We start from the raw sequence: 20,717 nt of genomic DNA, 5'->3' as shown, positions 1-20,717 counted from the left end.
CGCGAATAAAGCAAATAATACAAATGAGCAATCCTTATTTGAAAAATTCCGAAGCATAATAATATGTGAATTAATTTTCTTAAATATCATGAACGACAATTCAGGAAAAAAAGTGTTAGTCGGATTCCAGGCGGTGCATATACTGAGCATTTATGAAATCGTTTTTAATCGGTATACACATCAAATGTGAGGAATACATATTTTTTTAAAACATTAAGCATGCTTAAATTAATTTGCGGTGACTGTGTAGTTAAACCATTTTTAAAAGCTTTTATTCGACTCAAATAATACATGTTGCCTTTGAACCGTAACAGGTTACTGAGATAGTAGCCAGATTTATACATGACAACTGTAATGTTGTTGTTACATTTTAATACGGATCCGACGTTGTGTATAAAAGTCTCGCAAAGAAATAAAGAAAAAGAAATTCGACAAGAGTTTTTCCTGTTAAAAGAAAAGGTATTTATTACCGGTCGTTTCAACACGAAGCCCTTGACACGTATTTTCAAAGCCAACAGCATATGGTTGCATTCCTGCTTTTTCCTCTCTGGATCAGTTAATAGTTTCTCAGTCTGCAATTATAACCAGCTGTTATGTGCGTGATTCATTCGACGGTTCACAGTCGCACGACATCTTCCAAAGGTTTGAGCCATTGACGAGCCATGCATCTTGTTCAGAGTGCCTTTCACGCCGACATGTACTTTTTCTTATCTTTTTTTTCTTCCTTCTTTCTTCAATCCCGATGTCTGTATATCCATTTGATTCTGTGATGCCACGCTAGCGCCACGGCTTGGTCATTTGTATACGTGTCAGTGGCTTTGTTACACAACGTGGGTGGTGAGTTTGGTAGCAAGATGAAAGTTCACATGATATTTAGGTATTGAAGCATGCATTTGAGACGGAGTTCTCTAAAACGTCAACAACGACAATGCAGATTTGGACAGGGCGAAAAAAAAAATCAAAGACGATGTGTGTCTGCGCATGGCAAATAGGAACTAGACGACACACAACATCAGAGGAGACGATCGTATCACAGGCGGTACCTATATTGTACATTTGTTTAAATTGTTTATGTATTTCACCTACGAAAACCTTTGATTTTCAAATTTTAAGATTAAATATCATGGTATTCGACATTGATCTTGCTCGGTATCATTTGCCATGACTGTGTAGTTTTCAAAGTATTTTCCTTTCGCTCCAAAACAAGGCTTATTATCACTGAAGTGTAATTTTTCAAATTTTATTTTTCATTTTATTTCTTTATACATAGGAGTCATCACATATCAAGGCCCGAAGGCCACTGGAGGATAAGGGTCAATGAGTGTACGGTAGTTACTGAGATAAAAGCATATTAATAGCTAGTGGTGAAAATGGGATAAAAATAGATTATTCAGGGGGCGGGGGCTGAACAAGAATTTTGAAGACGCCCACATTGTAGTCAGCTAGAAAGCAGGACAACGAAACAGAGTTCCACAGGTGTGCAGTTCTATGAAAGAAGCTTGTTTATGGAACTTGAGTTTAGATTTAAGCTCAGAGAGTGAGGGGGGAACTGTTGATCGTTGTACCTATTTACTATACCTCCCCACGGGACAGAGTTAAACACCAGGGTCGTTTTTTAACGTGGAGAAAAGGTACAAAAATAAAAATTGTCTCAGTCGTGAAGGATTTCTCCTCCACCGAAAGAGAACAAGAAATAGAAGTGCAGCATCTGAAGAACAGATACTACACTTTGATCTTGTCCCGAAGGCCAAGTGTATTTTGATGATCGTTGTAGCTAGAGATGAGATTTTGGGAAAGTTGTGCAAGAGGGGACCACAGATTAGAGCTCAGACGAACACTTGCCATGAAAATAACGATAAAGCAGGGAGAGACTCGAAACGTCTCTTCTGTGGGAAAGAAGTTGCAGAGAATAGAAAAACGGCATTACCTACAAGATTTCGAAGCCGGTTTAATCAGTGCCGGCGATACTAAATATGCGATTACGAATTATTTAAGACTTCTAACCGGCCATGGCTGATAGAACCAGAGCAAACTCCTCCGTAGATGAGATTAAGGGGTTTGCTCAAAATTCCATACAGATTCCCGAGTTCGACATAAAAATCGTTTAGTTAGATAAGATATATCTGAAGAAGGTCAAGACAGGATAAGATGCTCCGAGCACTATAGTTACTAGAATAGTGACCAGATTTACAGGGTAGACAACCTAAGTGAAGAATCATGCAGCAATATGTTTGTGCACATTACATTTACATTTCTGCATGTTGGTATAGTCGGAAGAAGCATGGAGCAGGGAGGGAATTCTAAAGGCAAGCTGTCCGAGAAAAGACATTATTACAGTAGGAAGTCTTCTGTTATTAAGAAACCGCTACGCTGAAACGGTATTATTTTGCTGCTAGTCGGGCGAGTATTTATGTTAAGGTGATACAAATGCAACCAGTTTATCGGAGTACAGGCCTTATAAAATAAATACAAGGATAAAACACTGCGGCGATGCGACAGAGGATGGAACTTGGCAGATAGTGAAGGTTTTATTAGGTTAGAAATTCTTTTTTGCACCCTGTTCAAAAGAGAGAGGCCAGTGGTCGGCGGCGCCCCAGCCCAGGTGTTTTTTTTATTGTTATTTATATCTCAATGGATATCACCTTATTTGAAGCATCGTATATTATACAAGATGGCGATTGTGACTAAAATTTCCATTCGTTCAGAGATTTGAAGTCTTCGCTCTTGAAGTCTATATTATCTTTTTATTCTTGTTCAGAATCCCTCCATAGATTACAACACCAAAATAAAGAAAAATCCGTATGATGTACGTCCTCGCGGCGAAACAAAAATATCATATTCCAAAAATCAAGTAAATGGATCAAGTAGCTTTATTGTTAAATAAAATGAATAAAATTTTATGAGTAACGGAGGAGTGACTATCTCGCGTCGCAATTTTGGCACTAATCTCAAGAAACGAAGGGAGATGACCCAACATTAATTCAAACCTCCGAGATTTTTGTTGTAATGCCTACGAATTCCCATTAATCGCTTAAAAATGATTTCTTTATAAAAATAAAAGCACTTGATCAATTTACGTAATTTTGAAATATAGTATTTTTCTTTCGTCACAGGTACGTACATCATAAAGAGTTTTTCTTTATTTTTGTTTTTTAATATAGAAGGAATTCAGGACAACCACCCTTTTTATATTTAGAAGAATATTTTATAGATAGAAAATAAAGTACAGAATAGTTAACACTCGAGAACTCCCACAAAAAAACCATATAATTTATACAAAACGCATTGGAATAGAATTCTCTATCGGGTCAGGCTAGTTTTAATTTGTGGAAACGATTTGTAAGAGCTTCTTTACCGTTTGAAAAAAAAAAAAATTTTTTTTTCAAATTGTTTTCGCAATTAAACCAGAGAAGATTTCTGTGAGTTTTTTTTAGGAGTTTTCAAGTGTTATTTTATGTGTAATTTTACCGTTTAAGCAAATCTTTTCACGTATTAAAATTATTTCGGTTCGATAGAGAATTTCATTTTAATGCGTTTTCCATAAATAATTTTTTTCTCCTTTGTTTTGTTTTTATGATTTTTTTTCGTGTTAACTATTCTGGACTTTTACCGATAATATTTATTTTAGAATTAGAATGTTAAAATTATATCAAACATAGAACTGAAATCGATATGTAAAAACATTAAGTTAATAGCTTGTAAATGTTTCTAGAATCGATTTGTAAGAAAAGATCAGCATTTCTCAAAAGGCGTTTGAAGACAAAAAAAAAAAAAAAAAAAAATCAGAGAAAGGCACCGAGCGATTATTTTAAAAAAAAAAAGAAGAAATATTTTTATCGAACGCGTTGTCGTCGGAATCGCCCGAACGGTTTACGGAAAACGCCGGAAAGAGCCGAACGAGATTTTTATATTTATTTTTTGTTAGCGCAAACGTTGACATTTTTTTTTTTTAATGAAAATTATATTATTTCTGTCAGTACGAAGCTAATTCAATGAAAAATTAATCGACAAATGAAAATAATATTCTTGATTAACTAGTAGGCAGTTTTTACGAAACCTTTCGAAAATTACAATCCAAATCAAGAAAAAGACCTTCATTGTAAGATACGTTTCATGAATAAATATTTATATTTTGAACAACTGATAGCAAGTCAATTTTTTTTTTTTGCTTTATGATTTTTTTTTTATGATTTTATAATTTTTTTGGTTTAAATCAAAATAAATATTTAGATTCTTTTTTTTTTTAATAATAAAATTCATAGCAAGCAAATGTGTTCGTTATGATGTTTTTGGTACTAGGATAAAGTCGTTAAGTATTTCGACATCTTATGGCATTTTCTGTAAACAGCCCGTACGATTCTGATGATAGCACTGTCTTTATATTGCATAAGTACCTTTTTTCTTTTTTTTTTTTTTTTACAAATTTTTTCACTTGAAGTAAAGAATAAAGAAAGTAATTTCTCTGTCACGGCGTCAATCAATCACAAATAATAATAATAATAATAATAATTAAAAAATATAAGAGAAAAAGTCTTCAAATTATAAAAAAAGGAAGCAAGAAAAAAAAAAACACGAACAGAATCGTAACAGTGTGGCTCGTAAAAGTCGGCGAAAATTGCGTCCATGTTATTCCGAACCGTCACTTTGGTCACGTGGTCGCTAAAATTGTCGGTCACGTGATCAAAACTGTGAAATCGGACCTATCCCGTCAAGACTCGGAATCCGTCGAGTCGGCGTTCGGCGTTGTTATTGAGCTCTCCTCGCTGTTTGTCGTCGCGTTCTGCGAATTGTCTGACGTCATCGCCATTTCTGTAGTGGATGAGAAATACGTGGTCCAAGTCGGCGAGGAGCTGCTCACAGTTGTGGGCGTGGTCGCTTTTGTGGTTGTCAGCGATATGCCATCGTTGACCACTCTCACGTGGCCTGGGTGTTCGTTGGCCGCTGCGCAAGAAGCGCAACAAATCCGATGGTAGTAATGGTAGTTGCAAAGGCGGGCTCTGACAACCAGGTTGCACTGTCCGAGGAGGTCACTACACCCACTCACTGCAAGGCAAAGAGAAGAATAGAATTGGATTATTTTTTAATTAAAACAAAGGCATTTATATATACTTAGTTTTTGTTCAGTCTTTTTTTCTCTTATTCTGTCTTCCTATCTAGTTATGCAATTAAGTCGTTTATCAAGATCAATTATAATGATGTTATTAATTTGGGATAGATTTTACAATGACATCAAAGTAATATATAATTGGTCAAATTTGTCGAAAGTATAGTATAGTATCTATCTATCTATCTATCTATCTATCTATCTATAAAAGTGAACGTGTCTGTGTGTCTGTGTGTCTGTCTGTGTGTCTGTCTGTGTACATTTCCCTATGCAATAACTCTGTCAATTTTAACTTTACAGACTCGAAATTTGATATACAGGGTAATGAGATTTGGGAATATCTTTGTAATCCGTTTACGACCAAAAATTTGGCAGTTAAGGGGTCAAAGTTCAACGATTTGACCTTTGAGAACTCTGCCAAACCCCTCCCACAATATTGGGTCTAAACACTTGAAATTTTAGATATAGGTTCTTTGGACATGGATCTAACTTAATAACTTGATTTGAGCCCCAAACAATAAATGTTAAGGGTTCATAATAGGGGTCAAAGTTAAAAAAATTGCGCTGTGCGGTTTCTACGAAATTACACAGACACTTTCTGGTCTAAACATTTGAACTTTTACAATAAGGGTATTCAGAGATAGGGTAAGCTTTTTCATCGGTTTAGATAAAAAAAATTTAGTTACCAATATATAAATGTATGTATGTATGTTTTTATGTGTGCCTAAAACATTCGATGGATTATTTTTATTTTTAATTTGGAGGGCATTTTTTTCGCTTATTCTTAATTTTTTATTTGTTAGAGTAAAAAAATTAAAACTAATGTCCACATTTACTTGCATCCACACGAGGGCAGAGTTAGTCAGACACAGGGCCAATTTTCGATTTGAGCAAAATCCAATATCCCATATATTATCTGCTCCTTTTTTTTGTTTATAAAATATAATCGATGTTGGCCAGGATTTATTATAATAATTATACCATATGTTTAATTGCCTGCGAAACAGATTTTCTTTATAATTTATTTAATATCTTAAATTAAAATTAGTCATTTTTTACGACGTGACCCAGCGTTGTTTAACCCCTAAAAAAAAAAAAAAAAAAATTAAAAAATTAAGACCTACTTTTTTGGAGCCTAATACGTTTAAACAGTCTTTAAAAACAATATGAAATAAGGAATTTTGAAAAAAAAAAAAAAGAAAGAAAATTAACATTTTAGCGTGGGGGATCACTGTTCTATATAAATCTAACGTAAAATGAGCACCCATTTTTGGCCATAAAACGTTCACGAGACATGTCATCCCTAGCATTTTTTCAACTCTGGCGATCGAGGGGCGGGGCAAACATGACAAATACATTTTTTTTGTTATTTGGGGTGTGAATGGGAATTACATTTGAAACATAAAATAACGATAAATTTAATTAATTTTTATGAGACCATTCTGTACTTTTACCTAACAATTTTATAAACAGAACGAATCCCAAAATATAACAAATTCAATGTTTTTTTTTTGGGGGGGGGGAGGATTACATTAGAAATATAAAATGACAAAAAATTTCATTTAAATGTTTTTGGAATTAATTTTTGTGTAGATCGTTTTTTCTTTGTTTTTTTTTGTTGCGATCGCACGGGCATTCGCTGCTATTTTTTTATTGAAACAAAAGTTGTAATGATTTAATTATTTTTTGGAGGGGGGAGTTTTCTTTCTAATGTTCAATATCCGGAGAATAGTTTCTTCTCTTTGTAGCCCTTCTGCCGAAATATTTGGTGGAGAGGGTATCACGTACTTCTTTTTTTGGGCGATTACATTTACATGTTTTCATCCGTTCTTTTATTTTTGTTGTGGGGGGGGGGTCTCCGTATTGCCCATGATAAAAATGATTAGTATACATGTGTGTTTCAAACGGAACTTCATGTCAACCCAGGCAAGCTGGGTACCCACCCTAATATGACTACTTCATTTAATCACATAAATTAATATACGAAAGTATAATTTTATGCGTAAACTATAAGTATTTACTTCAACAGTGCTCAATAAATAGGTAGAGCTATATATATACATACACACACACACATATATATATACACACACACACACACACACACACACACACATATATATATATATATATATATATATATATATATATATATATATATATATATACGCTAGTAGTAAATCCCTGCTGTGCTCCGGCCCTGTGTACTGCTTAGAATTTTATGTGCATATGTATATATATATATATATTAAAAAGGTTGACTCATGTCAAGATAATCTACATCTAAAATTTCAAGTGTTTAGACCCAAACTTGGTGAAAGAGTTTGGTAGAGTCTGTAGAGGTCAACTCTTTCAAGTTTTACCTCTTGGCAGCCAAATTTTCATCTAAAACTGATTAACGTGCTAGCTTGCTACATGTCTGAATACCCTTTAAATAAAATTTCAAATGTTTAGACCCAAAATTGGCTGAATAGTTTGCTAGAGATCGCAAAATTAAAATCTGTTGTATTTTGATTTGCAACCAAATTTTCGGCCAAAAACCGATTAAAAAGCTTGACCTATGTTTGAATACACTTTATGAAACATTTCAAATGTTTAGATCAAAAATTGGCCGAGAGGTAAAATTTTTTAAAACTTTGACCCCAATTTTGACCCCTTAACATTTATTGTTTAAGGCTGGAATCAAATTAAAAAGTTTGATTCATATCCAAGGAATTTACGTCTAAAATTTCAAGTGTTTGGACCCACATTTGGCGGAGGAGTTTATTAGAGTTTACAAAGGTTGAACTTTGACGCCTTGACAGCTAAATTTCTGGTCGAAAACTGATTAGAAAAATTTTCTCAAATCTGAATACACCTTATGTCAAATTCCGAGTCTGCAGACTGAAAAGTGACAAATTTGATAAGGAAATATGCACACACACAATTTCACTTGCGTGTATATATATATATATATATATATATATATATATATACAGACACAACTGAAATTTTGTGTGCATATTTCCCTACATACATACATACATACATGATATGATGATGATTGCAACGTCTTGTCAGACGAGTGCCACTCCCTCAGATAAAATCCATGAGCCCAAATGCCTGAGGGAGTATCTATACAAAGATGATGTTACAGAGTCTTAGCTTTGTACGACAGCTAAGTCTCTCTCTCGGTTCAAAATGTTGAGATCCAGCAACAAGCAAGAGCAAGATAGCCAGCAACAAATTAAACTGCAGACCAGCTTAATGCGGGTACTGGTCTTCCGCTTTATGGTTTTTAAATCAGAGATTTGCTTCTCCTAGAAAGGTTGCCTTCACCACGGCTTACGGGAGCCCTCTCCACCTCAATACACATATACACACACACAAATATGCACGGTGCTAGTTGGCCGTTGACCCAGAAAAAGAGTTCATTCGCTCTTTGGAAGGTCTTGTTTTTGATCCCCCAGGGAGACTAGCCGCCCTCCTCACCAAACAAGTCTAGTGGGGGAACCAGTTTAGTCGCCGGTGACCCGACCATGAGGCAGGTAGTACTGGGTTACATGGTACCAGTAGCATATGACATGACCTGACACAACATACATACATACATACATACATACATACATACATACATACATACACACACACCAGTTACATCACGAAAATATTTGTGCGTAAAAATTGTCGAACGAATTCAATTATTTAGGAGAGTTTAGAAAGCAAAATAGTAAAGCATCCCTGCTTTCAATCTATTTCCATAATGAGACGACCTTTTTCTATTTTCTTCTTTATACTTTCTATGCCAATTTATACATTTTTTCTTTTCTTTTTTTCTTTCTAGTTTGAGACGTTTCATTCCTTTCTCTTTTCAACTTCAGTGTTGGGCGAATAATTGTTTAATTCATAAAAACCAATATTATCTTGCTTAAATTCACCAGCACCCTCTGATAACAGTATTCATTATTAATGATAATAAGAGTGCTTATTTGCTTATGTATGTTCAATACCTTAAATACAAGACCTTATTTGCTCATACATGTATATGTATATTCAAAACCTTGTACAATCACGAAATAAGCACGGGCGCAAAAGTACACAAACATGACATTAGATTTTTCACCGCAAATGGTCATTACTTGTTATCAAGAACTTCTTAGCATTGCTGTTGAAAAATAGTAACTGGTTCATTTTCTTAATATAGGATGTTCAAAAAGTCACTGAAGGGTTGAAAATCTTTGTCATTTTACTATTAATGATTATTTTTTTCTCTATTTCAGATTATTTACAGATAATATTTTATGAAATTACTTATATTGCTTGGTCATAAGATATGCTTAAATATGATAGTATAATTCATGCAGATTATGTATTCATTATTATAGAGCCAATTCTCTATTAATTATTATATTAAACCTCGTAGTAATGAGATCAAAACTATATATATATATATATATATATATATATATATATATATATATATATATATATATATATATATATATATATATATATATATAAAACTTGGGTGCTATCAGCTAGAATCGAAACCAAAACATACAACTTTCCACCCTTATTCGTTAGGCCAAAAGTCACTGAAAGATTGAAAATCTTTGTCATTTTACAATTAATGATTACTTTTTCTCTACTTCAGATATTTCACAGATAATAATTTGGAGATTAATTATGGATAAGTATAGCATTGAACAATGTACGCAAGTTGTGAAATTGTTTTCCCAAAATCAGGCAATGCTTTGGCGACAACATAATCTCTCGCTGTGGCCACCACATTTCCCAGACTTGACTAGGCCTGACTTTTTCTTGTGGGGATACCTTAAAGAAAGAGTCTATGTTAACAAACCCCAAACCCTGCAAGAATTGAAGGAAAACAGCAGGAACTAAATAAGGGAGTTAAATCACAATCCATAGATTCTGTAATCTCTTATGAATATTGCTTTGGAAAGAGGACAAATATGCAAAGTTAAAAATGGGCAACATTTGAAAGACATTATTTTATATAAATAAAGATTACTTAAGTTTTGTATATATTTTTTAAAAGAATTTCCCAATGTCTTAGTCAGATTGTGTTAAAATTACAAAAAGATTTAAAAAATAAAGAATTTAAGTTCAATAAATAAACTATTTAAGTTAAAAACCATTCAGTGACTTTTCAAACACCCTGTATAATCTTCTACAAATATTGCACAGCTATGTATAAGAAATAAAATGCAATTTTAACAGTATGGATTACGACATGAAATTTTTTTTTACGATTTCAACTTCCTGTTAGCGTACTGTTAAACATTAGAATCATGAAATCGGAAGCGAGTTCAGAATCCAAATATTCGTGTTGAGGCACATTTAAAATTATCCATTTAATGGTTCACACAGTTGAAAAGATTGGCGATATAAAACATTATCATGTTGGCACGTTGGCCGTTGTTAGATAATCGAAGTTAAGTGACGAGCCTGGTCAGTACTAAAATGGGTGACCATTTGGGAAGACCAGGTGCTGTATGCGGGAGGACGACGACACCACCCCTATAAAAAATTCCCTCATTTCTCATGGCTATACATGCGACATACAACTGATGGCTGCTTGTGAATGTAATATTCCCTAGAAACTTCCTCATCCGAAGAAAGCCAACAACTCGACCAGAGGAATGCCGCATACAGTATTAAGTAAACCATGTACCAGGTAGGAGTTTACCTGCAAAAACTAACGACTGTAATGTTGTATTGGAACCAACACGTTGTAGTCTCAGTCGTAAAGCAGACAAAGAACAGAAAAGAACTTCAACTCGCTTTTTTTGTTGTACAATAACACTTATTTCCTCATTCTCTCGTTACCGCTGTGACGTCCCTCTCGTGATCGTCTTCTCGAACGTGCTCCAGAGCGTCAACCACGCCCCTAATATGATCGTCCTCTTTAACGTGCTTGCTCTCCTTTTTATAGTCTTTTTTTACCGATGTCATTATTTCGCATGCATTTGCATACGTGCGTCCGCGCTCTGTTACATGACATCATTTGGCCGGAATATTACAGATAAAGAAATTTGAAGGAAGCCAGCTTAACTCGCTCAGATTAAATTTCGCGTCTGGATGGAGAAAAACATTACGACAGCAGTTCTATAAGATGCTCTGTTCATCGGCTGATATGTCAGGATTAAGTTAGATGCGTCAACGCATTTCTATGAGGGTCACTCTCCGTTTGTTTCTTAGTCTGTCACAGAATAGAGTTCTTGTCAGTCCGCTAGTCTGTCACGCTTAAGTTTAGCAGAGTATTTCCATCGCTATATACGGCATAATCGTGTTGACACACCGGTTCTCGTCAGGTCACCGAAGTTAAGCAACATTGAGCCTGGTTTGTACCAGATGAGTGACCATTTGGGAATTCTAGGCGCTGTATGTTCTCTCCGCTTATCTCGGCATTGTTTCTAGTCGTCTTGAACATGCACTTCATTTGTCACTGGTATTTAATAAAGCCGACTCAGGAGAGGTGTGGTTGAGGATTGTGCAACTCTTGCCACAAAAATTTCACGCGCAGGCACCCCTTCGTGGGTATCTATATTCTGTCAAATACTTTTTTTTTTAATTTCCATCGCTAAACAAATGTATTGAATGATATTATCAGGTTAGAAATAGACGTAAGTAAATAGGCGCTGTCCGTCTGTCGGTTCATTCATTCGTGTGTCTGTCACATTTAAGTTTGAAATAAAATTCTTATCACTGAACACGTTTTGTTTTTGGTTAACACTTGGTGCGTGGGTTGGTCTTTCAAGGATAGGTTGTGTGTCTGGTAAAAATCAGAAACTTCACAGGAATTGTCATTGGATGTCCGTAAAATCCTCAATCTTTCAGCAATGCAGTCTCCATCGCTTGGAGATGTCTGCTGTTCACGAATTTTCAACTGGACACATTATCTGATTTAATGATTATTGTAAAAATATGGTAACAGTTATTCTCTTGTTGTAGTCAGAAACCGATTTAGTGCATGAGTCGGGGTAAGAAAAATTACTTGTTTTTATTCCCGCTAGTAGGCCTTTTAAAAATGATAATAAAAGTAGGCTAAACAGTCAGTCAGTTTTATTTTTATTTTTATTTTGTTATTATAATGAACAGATGCAAAAAAAAAAGGAAAAAAGGATAGATAGATAGATAGATAGACAGATAGATAGATAGATAATAAAACTTTCTGAAAGATAGGGACATTCAGAGTTAGAGACCGAGCGATTAAGAATTAAGAAAGAGAGAGAAAGATCGAGAGAGAGAGAGAGAGAGAGAGAGAAACGAGAGAGAGGGAGAGAGATAGAAAGAGAAAGAGTAGACGGAAAATGTAGGGAGGCATACTTAAAAAAAACACCTTTCTACTTTAATTTTCAACTCCCATGCAACAATGAATAGTCCTGTTGATTTTAAATAGATGATAATATCGTCGAAACCTCCGATTCTCTAGCATTCTGTTTTTTTTTCACTTTCTTTTTATTATATTATTATACTGAACATTTGTAAGAAAGAGGAGAGACAAAGATAGGCAGTGTTAGCTACAGAGATAAGGGAAATAACGAAGGAGAGAGAGAGAGAGAGAGAGAGAGAGAGAGAGAGAGAGAGAGAGAGAGAGGCTGTGTACCGAAAAAGGTAAGGAAACAATTTTGAAGAATTTTTCGATTCTGGTTAACACTCTCGTACAACGCAAGGTGACCCTATCAGTTCTAAATAAATGCGAACATCGTTCCAATCTTAGATTCTTTGGGATTCTCCTTTTTTTTTTTTGGTTCCAAAGAAAAAAAAAATGCTTTTAGTGTCCTTCACCCCACCACCTTCCCCTTCTTTCATCCCGTTCTGAACTTGTGTATATTCATCCCGCCATTGTTTTGTAAACAACGCGAAGTCATCCCACGGAGAAACCATTATTAGACAACAGACATTTTTCGCTTTGTTTTAACTTCTCGCCATTCTTTCTCGCATTTTCTCATTTTATATTTTTTTCTTTCCTTTTTTTTTTATTATGTTCTTTTTTCAGTGTCATGAACCTCTCGTCACTCACACGTGCTTATGAATATCTTAAAACATGTTTTTTTTTCTTTTAGGGTTGACTTACCGCCATCACTCAAGTCTTGCTTCACTTGCTTATGTTGCCACCAGGCAAGATTAAAAAAATTAAAACCTGACAAAAAAGGAAGAGGAATCCTTAAACAGTCAGTTACTTGATTTTCACTCTTTTTCTTTTAAAAATTCTTACCAGTTTGTCCGAGCTGATGATGGAGAATGCTACCGGATGCCAAACATCCACCCGCTAACTCAGTTATTCCAACTGAGAGATCTTTTTAAAGATTCTGAGCCTCACTTTAAGTACAATTGTTTGAATCTCTCTTGCACTTGGTTCCCCAGGTATATTTTCCAGGTAGTTTTGTAATTTTTTTTCGGGAGTCCAATTGCTCTTATAATTACTGAGATGATAGATCTTAAGATTCCAGTTTCTTTTCATGTCATACGTAAGACCTTGGTATTTGGTTATCTTTTCACTCTCAGTTCTGTTTAAACCAGCATCATTGAGGATACTAACTTCTACTAAGGTTGCTTCTTTCTCATTCTTGTTCCATATCACTGTCAGGTTTTATAGAACGTTTTCTAGACACCTAGCTAAATGAATTGCATAGTCATAGTGGATGGTATATGACTTATTTCCGACTGTTCTTTCTGGTATATGTTTTTTTTTTTTACACAGTGGTCACCACTTATCAAGGCCCGGAAGCCACTCAGGGATAAGGGTTATTGCAAGTACATTACGTTAGTGTGGAGATTTGATGAAGTGTTTACTTAAGGGGGCGGTTCATTAGGAATTTGTAAACGTTGGACTTGAACACATCCAAGTTGTAGTCAGGTGAAAAGCAGGCAGACGGAACAGAGTTCCACAGACGTGCAGTTCTAAGAAAGAAGCTTTGTTCATGGAATCCACGTTTTGATTTAGGCACAGATAAAGAGTGGGGGAAAATTTTCACAGTGAATTCAGCTAGACGGGTGTTTTTCGTGAAAGATTGGCGAGGGGGGACCAGAGATTGGAGTTCAGACGAGCACCTGCCATGGAAATAAAGATAAAACAAGGATAGGCTCGCAACGTCTCTTCTGTGGGAGAGAGGTTGCAGGGTAGAGAAAAGGGCATCCCCCACTAAGCCACGAAGTCTATTTTGTACTCTGTCAACGCAGGATAGGCTGTTTTTAGCAGCTCCTGTCCAGATATGGCAGCAATATTCCATCCTTGGACGTACTTGGCTTTTATATAGATAGAGAATTGCATCAGTAGTGAGATATCTTCTGGAGCTGTAGAAGGATCCCACCATCTTTCCAGCGACCTTGGCAACAGACTTGATGTACGTGTTCTATTTCAGATCAGGAGTAAAGGTCAAACCCAGAAGCTTGTCAAAACACGGGGCCTCTCCCAGACGAGAGCCATCCATCCCAATTGATGCCAGATGGGGATTAGAGCGTTGATGATGTAAGGATAGGAGTTTGGTTTTAGATGCATTAAAGGTAACCAACCACGTCTTCCCCCACTGAACCAGAGGAGAGAGAATCAGAGAGAACTTTGTCATTTACAGCCTTTGATGTGTTGTCGTAGATGGTCGTGTCATCAGCATATATGTCAACGAATGATTTAAGTATGTGTTTAGGGAGGCCATTGATGTAGATCAGGAAGAGAGTTGGGCCTAGGATTGACCCCTGAGGGACTCCAGCATTAATACTGCACGCTTCTGATTTTTGTCCATCGACCACTACTCTAATGAGCCTATTGGAGAGAAATGATTTAATGATTGAGAAAACATTTCCAGTTATACCGTAGCTGGAAATCTTGTGAAGTAGGTCTTTATGCCATACCTTATCGAAGGCCTATATGTTCCCAGGATTTGCTACTGCATTCGAAATTCAACTTTTTGCATATCGTCCAGTAGAGATATTTACACACTCTATTGTGTTAGGTCGTATAGTAGCCATCCCCCAGTAGAATCTTACAGTTGGCTGTCAGGTGACCCACATTCTCTATTTATGTGTGGCAGAACGTGTACTTTCTGTCTTTGCTTACACCACTCATCTTCTTAAAAGCATTGGACGTCAAGCCTTGATCTTGAGCGGCTATTATAATCCACACGTATACGTGTGATTGTGTACTTCTATACGTAACTGATGCGTGTACTTGACCGTATGCAGCTAATGAAAGATCATTGATTGCTCGTAAAATCCTCAATTTTTTTGGCATTGCATAATGTGCACCGTTTTAAAACTGAGTTTCATTGGACAGTGGAAATAAACTTTTGGTCGGAAAAGAAACTGTGCCATAATTAATGATCTTAGTGTATTGTTTTCAATTAAAAAGTTCGTCGCAAGTGTTAAAAGAAAATGCTTATTCTTTTCATATCAGACGTGAAAATAGAAGCAAAGCATTTTTATTTTGATGAGTTAGAAACGGAAATTACGTGGCATAATCTGACTGCGTGTTTTTTTTTTATATCACACAGCCAGAAAAGGAGAAAAAACAGCATTGTACAAGAGTAAAGGCAGATGGACATGATTATGTAATAAAGTTCTAATATAACATTAACTTTAATTTCTATCTTCCCTATCTTTTATTATAAATTGCTTCTCTTACTCGGGTAGTGCTTCATCTATCCAGACAGGCTAGACATTTCTTTCCGAAAAATCCATTTTTTTCAAATTAACTTTATTGAGCTTCCAACTTGTCACGCAAGAGTTAGCAAGTAAAACATACGCCCTTGTTTAGACTCCAATCGAAACGACATTATGGTGGTTAGGGCAAGAAAGCACGTAACTCGCCGGATAACCATTTCAGACAGACTCTGATGCCTGATATGAATTCGTAAAAAATTTTCACTTTATAATTCAACGATGAAAGTTTTTCCTTAAGATACCAGAAATAGAAAATAATGATTTATTTATGAAAAATGAAATTATTGATGTAATTCGGCGACTTTATATTTATATCTTAGTAATATATCTAGATAAATAGCGAGTGCTCACACTACTGAAGTGTATTCTTCATAATTTTTGCTTGAGAGTGTATACTAGTATTTTATGTTTGCTCGTACGTCAGAATTAAGTTAAAAATAAAATAAAATAAAATACAATAACTTAGTTGTTAGATGTTATTATTATATTTTCTGGTGATATTTCAAGACAAACCTCCTGTCAAATAAGATTTTTTTGTCTTTTCTACTATTTTTACTCCATGTCTATTCTTACCCAATATCCGGTTTAACATATGGTGCCAAGACCGCGACTTAAAGTTGATTTTTCTCTAGTTTCAAGAACGGATTAAAACCAGAGAATTTTGATTTTCAAACGCCGACCTGATACCACATACTGAAGTAAATATTCAGTCACAATGGATACGTGAATATATAATTATTTACACAGATTAATAATTTGTATATACTATTAATTTATTTATTGCGGACTATTATCCTCATCTTTCTTAATTGTTATTTCACGACGTTTCGGCCAACTATTCCTCTGGCCTTCTTCAGGTGGTAATGATAGGCGCTCAATAATGAATTCCAATTAAATGATATATATTGTTAGTGTTTATGTATATATCATACTTATTTAAGTACTTTTGTGTGTTTGGAGAGACAGATCACACACACACACACACAGAAAGAGATAGAGAAAAATAGATAGATAGATAGATAGATAGATAGAGAGAGAGAGAGAGAGAGAGAGAGAGAGAGAGAGAGAGAGAAGGATAGGGAGAGATAGCATATGAAAAAAAAAAGAGGCTGTTACAAACCTGGTGCAACTGTTGTCATTCCACAACTTTGTAGATTGCAACTCTCTCTAATGGCCGGCTTCTGTCGAACGTCACAGGCCAAACTCGGTCGTCCGTTGCTGTTTATACATTTCACTTCTCGTGTCCGATGGCCGAGATCACAACTTTTGGAACACTTGAAAGATAAAAAATCAAGTTACAAAAATATTAAATTGGTTTAAATTCACCTTTTTTTTCATCAAAGGGAGGCAATCGTACATCACACACGTGCAAACGAATGACCGCATTAATTTTGTCGTATTATATTATAAACAACCGAAATCAAGTCGCATGGCAGTCGGAGTGTTCGTTAATTGGAATACCGGGGGTTAACTATCGATCGTGTAATTGAACTTTGGCATGCATTATTTTGCATATCAACGAAGCTTCGCCTCCCAAGAAAAAAAAAAAAAAAAACGTTATAAAAAGACTAGATTCAGGAGTGCAGGGCAGTTGAGTTCTTGGAACAGATCTGAACAGGTCAGATTGTAGAAAGTCGTACGAACGCTGGAAATAATTCCCTTTTTTTTTTTTTTAAATTACAAGCTATTCCTGCATGAAATGAAATAAAAAGTAAATGCCACCGAGAGGAAAATGGGATCTGTGAAAAGTGAAAACGTTGAGAAATGAAAATGTTGAAATGTCAGGCTTTTTTTTAAACAAACTTTTTTTTTCTAATGGAGAATTACGATTTTACTGACTTTTTTTTTGTGTTTAAGAAGCTAGTAAAGTCTAGCAGTGTTTGAGAAGCTAATAGTGTCTTGCGGTGTTCAAGAGGTTAGTAGTGTCTAGCAGTGTTTGAAGTTTATGTGGATGCCGATCTGGGCACGGGATTATGAGATGATCTTTCAGGATCATGGAGGTATGTAGTTTGATATGCATTGCTTTGCATGTCAATAAAGCTTCGTTCCCCAAGTAAACATTCTAAAAAGAATAAAGTCGAGGGGGCAGGGCAGTTGAGTTCTTAGAACCGGACTGAATGTCGGACTGCAGAAAGTCGTACGAACAAACAACAATCCCTTTTTTTAATTACAGTAATACAAAAGACTAAAAAATGGCGCTTGTATAACAAATACTCATTGCCCACTCGAGAATGCTGATCATGCTGTAATAATGACAGACATCACTCTAAACTCTTGTCCCCAAGAGTAAGAGCCATTGCTTAAAACGACAAGATACTACAATAAGGCTGACTGAGATGCCATTAGAGATCACATCAGGTGAAATATCTTTTCTCTTTCTGGAGAATGGTACGCAAATGAGACCACCGAATGGTTCAAAGCAGCAATTGAAGCACGTTCCCACACGGAAGTTCTATAGCAAACCCCACTACCAGTTTACAAGAATTCTGGCAAAAGAACTGACCCATTAAATTTTCACCTTATTGGTCTCTACCGTCTTTTCGACAAAATATTTGAGTCCATAATTAATCAAGTTCAAGTCCATCAGCTTATAGTTGCAACACTTCTGTCCGACCATCAATATGGATTTAAGCAAGCCTGGTCTAATGCAGATATTCTAACTGTAATCTCTGAATCTATATACCATGATAAGGCAGGGGAAGGGAGGGTAGTAACCCTAGATATATCTAAGTCTTTTGACAGGGTATGGCACGATGGTCTTTTAATGAAAAACTGATCATATTGTATTACTGGACGAATACTTAACATAATTAAATCCTTCTTAAACAAGAGAAGAATTCAGGTTGTCCTTGATGGTCGTACGTCTAAAAAATATGATATAAATGCGTGTGTACCTCAGGCGTCGTTGCTTGGACCGTTATTATTCCTGATATTCATAAATGATCTCTATGATAAAATAGTCTCTGAGATAGGTATATCTGTTGACGACACCACACTCTATAACAGGCACGAGGAGAAAATGAACAAACACATATCCAAGGCAATGACGGAAACCCTAGAGGAAGACCTCCATTCTGTAGTGGAATAGAGTCTAAAATGGATGGTAACGTTCAATGCTGACAAGACTAAGCGTGTTTCCTTCAATAATTACAAGAAACCTTTGCAACCACCAATAGCTATGGCTAAAGATACATTACCTGAAAGTACTTCGTTCAAATTCCTCAGCTTAACATTCACAGGGAACATGAGTTCAAACAGATACATCGAGAGCATTGCCAGGGCTGCTGCGAAGAAGGTGGGCTCTCTCTACCATGCTAGAAAGTTACTTACGCCTGGAAATATCCTGTACCTCTACAAGGCCACCATTCGCCCATGTATGGAGTATTTTTGTCACATTTGGGCTGGTGCATCTATTACTAGTCTCTCACTCCTGGACAGGATTCAAAAGAGAGTCGCTAACCTGATAGGTCTTGAACTGTCATCTAAGCTTTAATCGCTGTCCTATCGACGAAATGTTGCATCTCTCTGCCTGTTTTACAAGTATTTTTATGGTGGAAGCTTCGACGAACTACAAGCCCTTGTACCACTTCGACGTAAATACCCTCGACAAACCCGACAAGCAGCAAAGTTCGACCCCTATACAGTAGAGATCCCTAGATGAAAGAAAGCCTTCTATTCTAATAGTTTATTCGCTAGAACTGCTAGACTTTGGAATTCCTTTCCGAGTTCCTGCTTCCCCAACCGTACTGACATGCAGAAGTTCAAATGTAATGCAAACAGGCATCTTGCTGTTGAACTCCCTACATAGTATCACTGCAACTTATGTCTCTGGTAAAATCCCCTTACATCAAAGTGGCACTGTGCCTTGATTGGGGTGAAAATGTAAAAAAATAATAAAAAGAAACTTGACCACTCATTGCTAAACACTATAAGGTGATGATTAAATGTTAAGAGAGAAAGCCAGAGAAAGAAGTTATAGTAACCAATAAAAAGCGGCCTTTCAGGTTGCCGTCGACTACTATCGATCCATTTATTGTGGATTTATAAAAAACAAGAATGTAATTTTCTCATTCGTATAATGTAAAAAAATTGCTTTCACCAAATATGATAAAATGAACATAGAAGTAGCGAATCTGTGACAGACAAACCATTGGTAAATTAAACGGCGTATTAGTAAATTCAGGGAAAGCTATAGATTTTTAAAATCCAATTTTCACAAAACAATTTATAAGAATTAATTACAACGAAAAATGCCAGACCACCACGAAATACACGACATGCATACTGGTTTTAAAAACATTCACAACCCTACACGATAGATTGGTGTAAAACCTGAGAGGACGTATCTATAAAACAGAAGTAAAAAAACAGATGACCAAAAGAACTACGTTAGTACAAAAAGACGACCACAAGCAACTACAGACCAATAACCTGCTTACCAACCATCATAATAGCACAACTGAACGAACATATTTATAACTCCTTGTTATATAGGGGTCTTATTCAGAGAGAGTATTTGAGTCTTATTAGTCTTAGAGAGAGTTTTAGAGAGAGATGTTGAAAGAGTTCTAGAGAGAGATGTTGTGAGAGAGATTGTTCGTTCCGTGTTCGTGTTATGACGATTCATATATATTAAAAATATGTTCATTCTTAGGTTAATAGATGTGTTGCTATGTGAAGCTCTTAGAGTGAGGAGATAGTGTTCAGACAGTCTTAGTGTAGATATGAGATGTAAATTCACATTGTGGATATGAGATGTGTATGTCACGACATTTTATAACACAGACATATAATAACAATTCACTTTACTTTTTTGTAAGAATCACAAACACAAAGACGAGCTTTATCAAAACACATGATGGGTTTATTTCTTCACGACCGGCCGTGGTTTTCTCATCAAGAATTCAAAGCTTCACACATTAAGTTTAAAAGTGATCGTCTCGCTTCTAGA

General features: G+C 35.7%; 1 protein-coding gene and 1 pseudogene across 1 annotated transcript in view; one reads left to right on the top strand and one right to left on the bottom strand.

Moving 5' to 3' along the window:
• Positions 1 to 250: 250 nt before the first annotated feature.
• LOC145267657 (thrombospondin type-1 domain-containing protein 4-like) overlaps positions 251 to 20,717 on the bottom strand; it is a 118,493-nt gene continuing 98,026 nt past the window's right edge. Inside the window, exons 10-11 of the mRNA XM_080123318.1 lie at positions 16,887 to 17,040; positions 251 to 5,043 (exon numbers count right to left, since the gene is read on the bottom strand). Of these exons, the coding sequence (XP_079979444.1) occupies positions 4,709 to 5,043; positions 16,887 to 17,040 (489 nt within the window). The 3' untranslated portion in view covers positions 251 to 4,708. The remainder of the gene's footprint in view (positions 5,044 to 16,886; positions 17,041 to 20,717) is intronic.
• On the top strand, positions 11,379 to 11,495 carry LOC145275255 (5S ribosomal RNA; annotated as a pseudogene).

This window comes from Euprymna scolopes, chromosome 4 (assembly GCF_053919585.1).
Source record: "Euprymna scolopes isolate OS-2025 chromosome 4, ASM5391958v1, whole genome shotgun sequence".
NCBI lineage: Eukaryota > Metazoa > Mollusca > Cephalopoda > Sepiida > Sepiolidae > Euprymna > Euprymna scolopes.
Note: the sequence above shows the minus strand (reverse complement) of the source record. Positions and strands in the feature narration are given on the sequence as shown.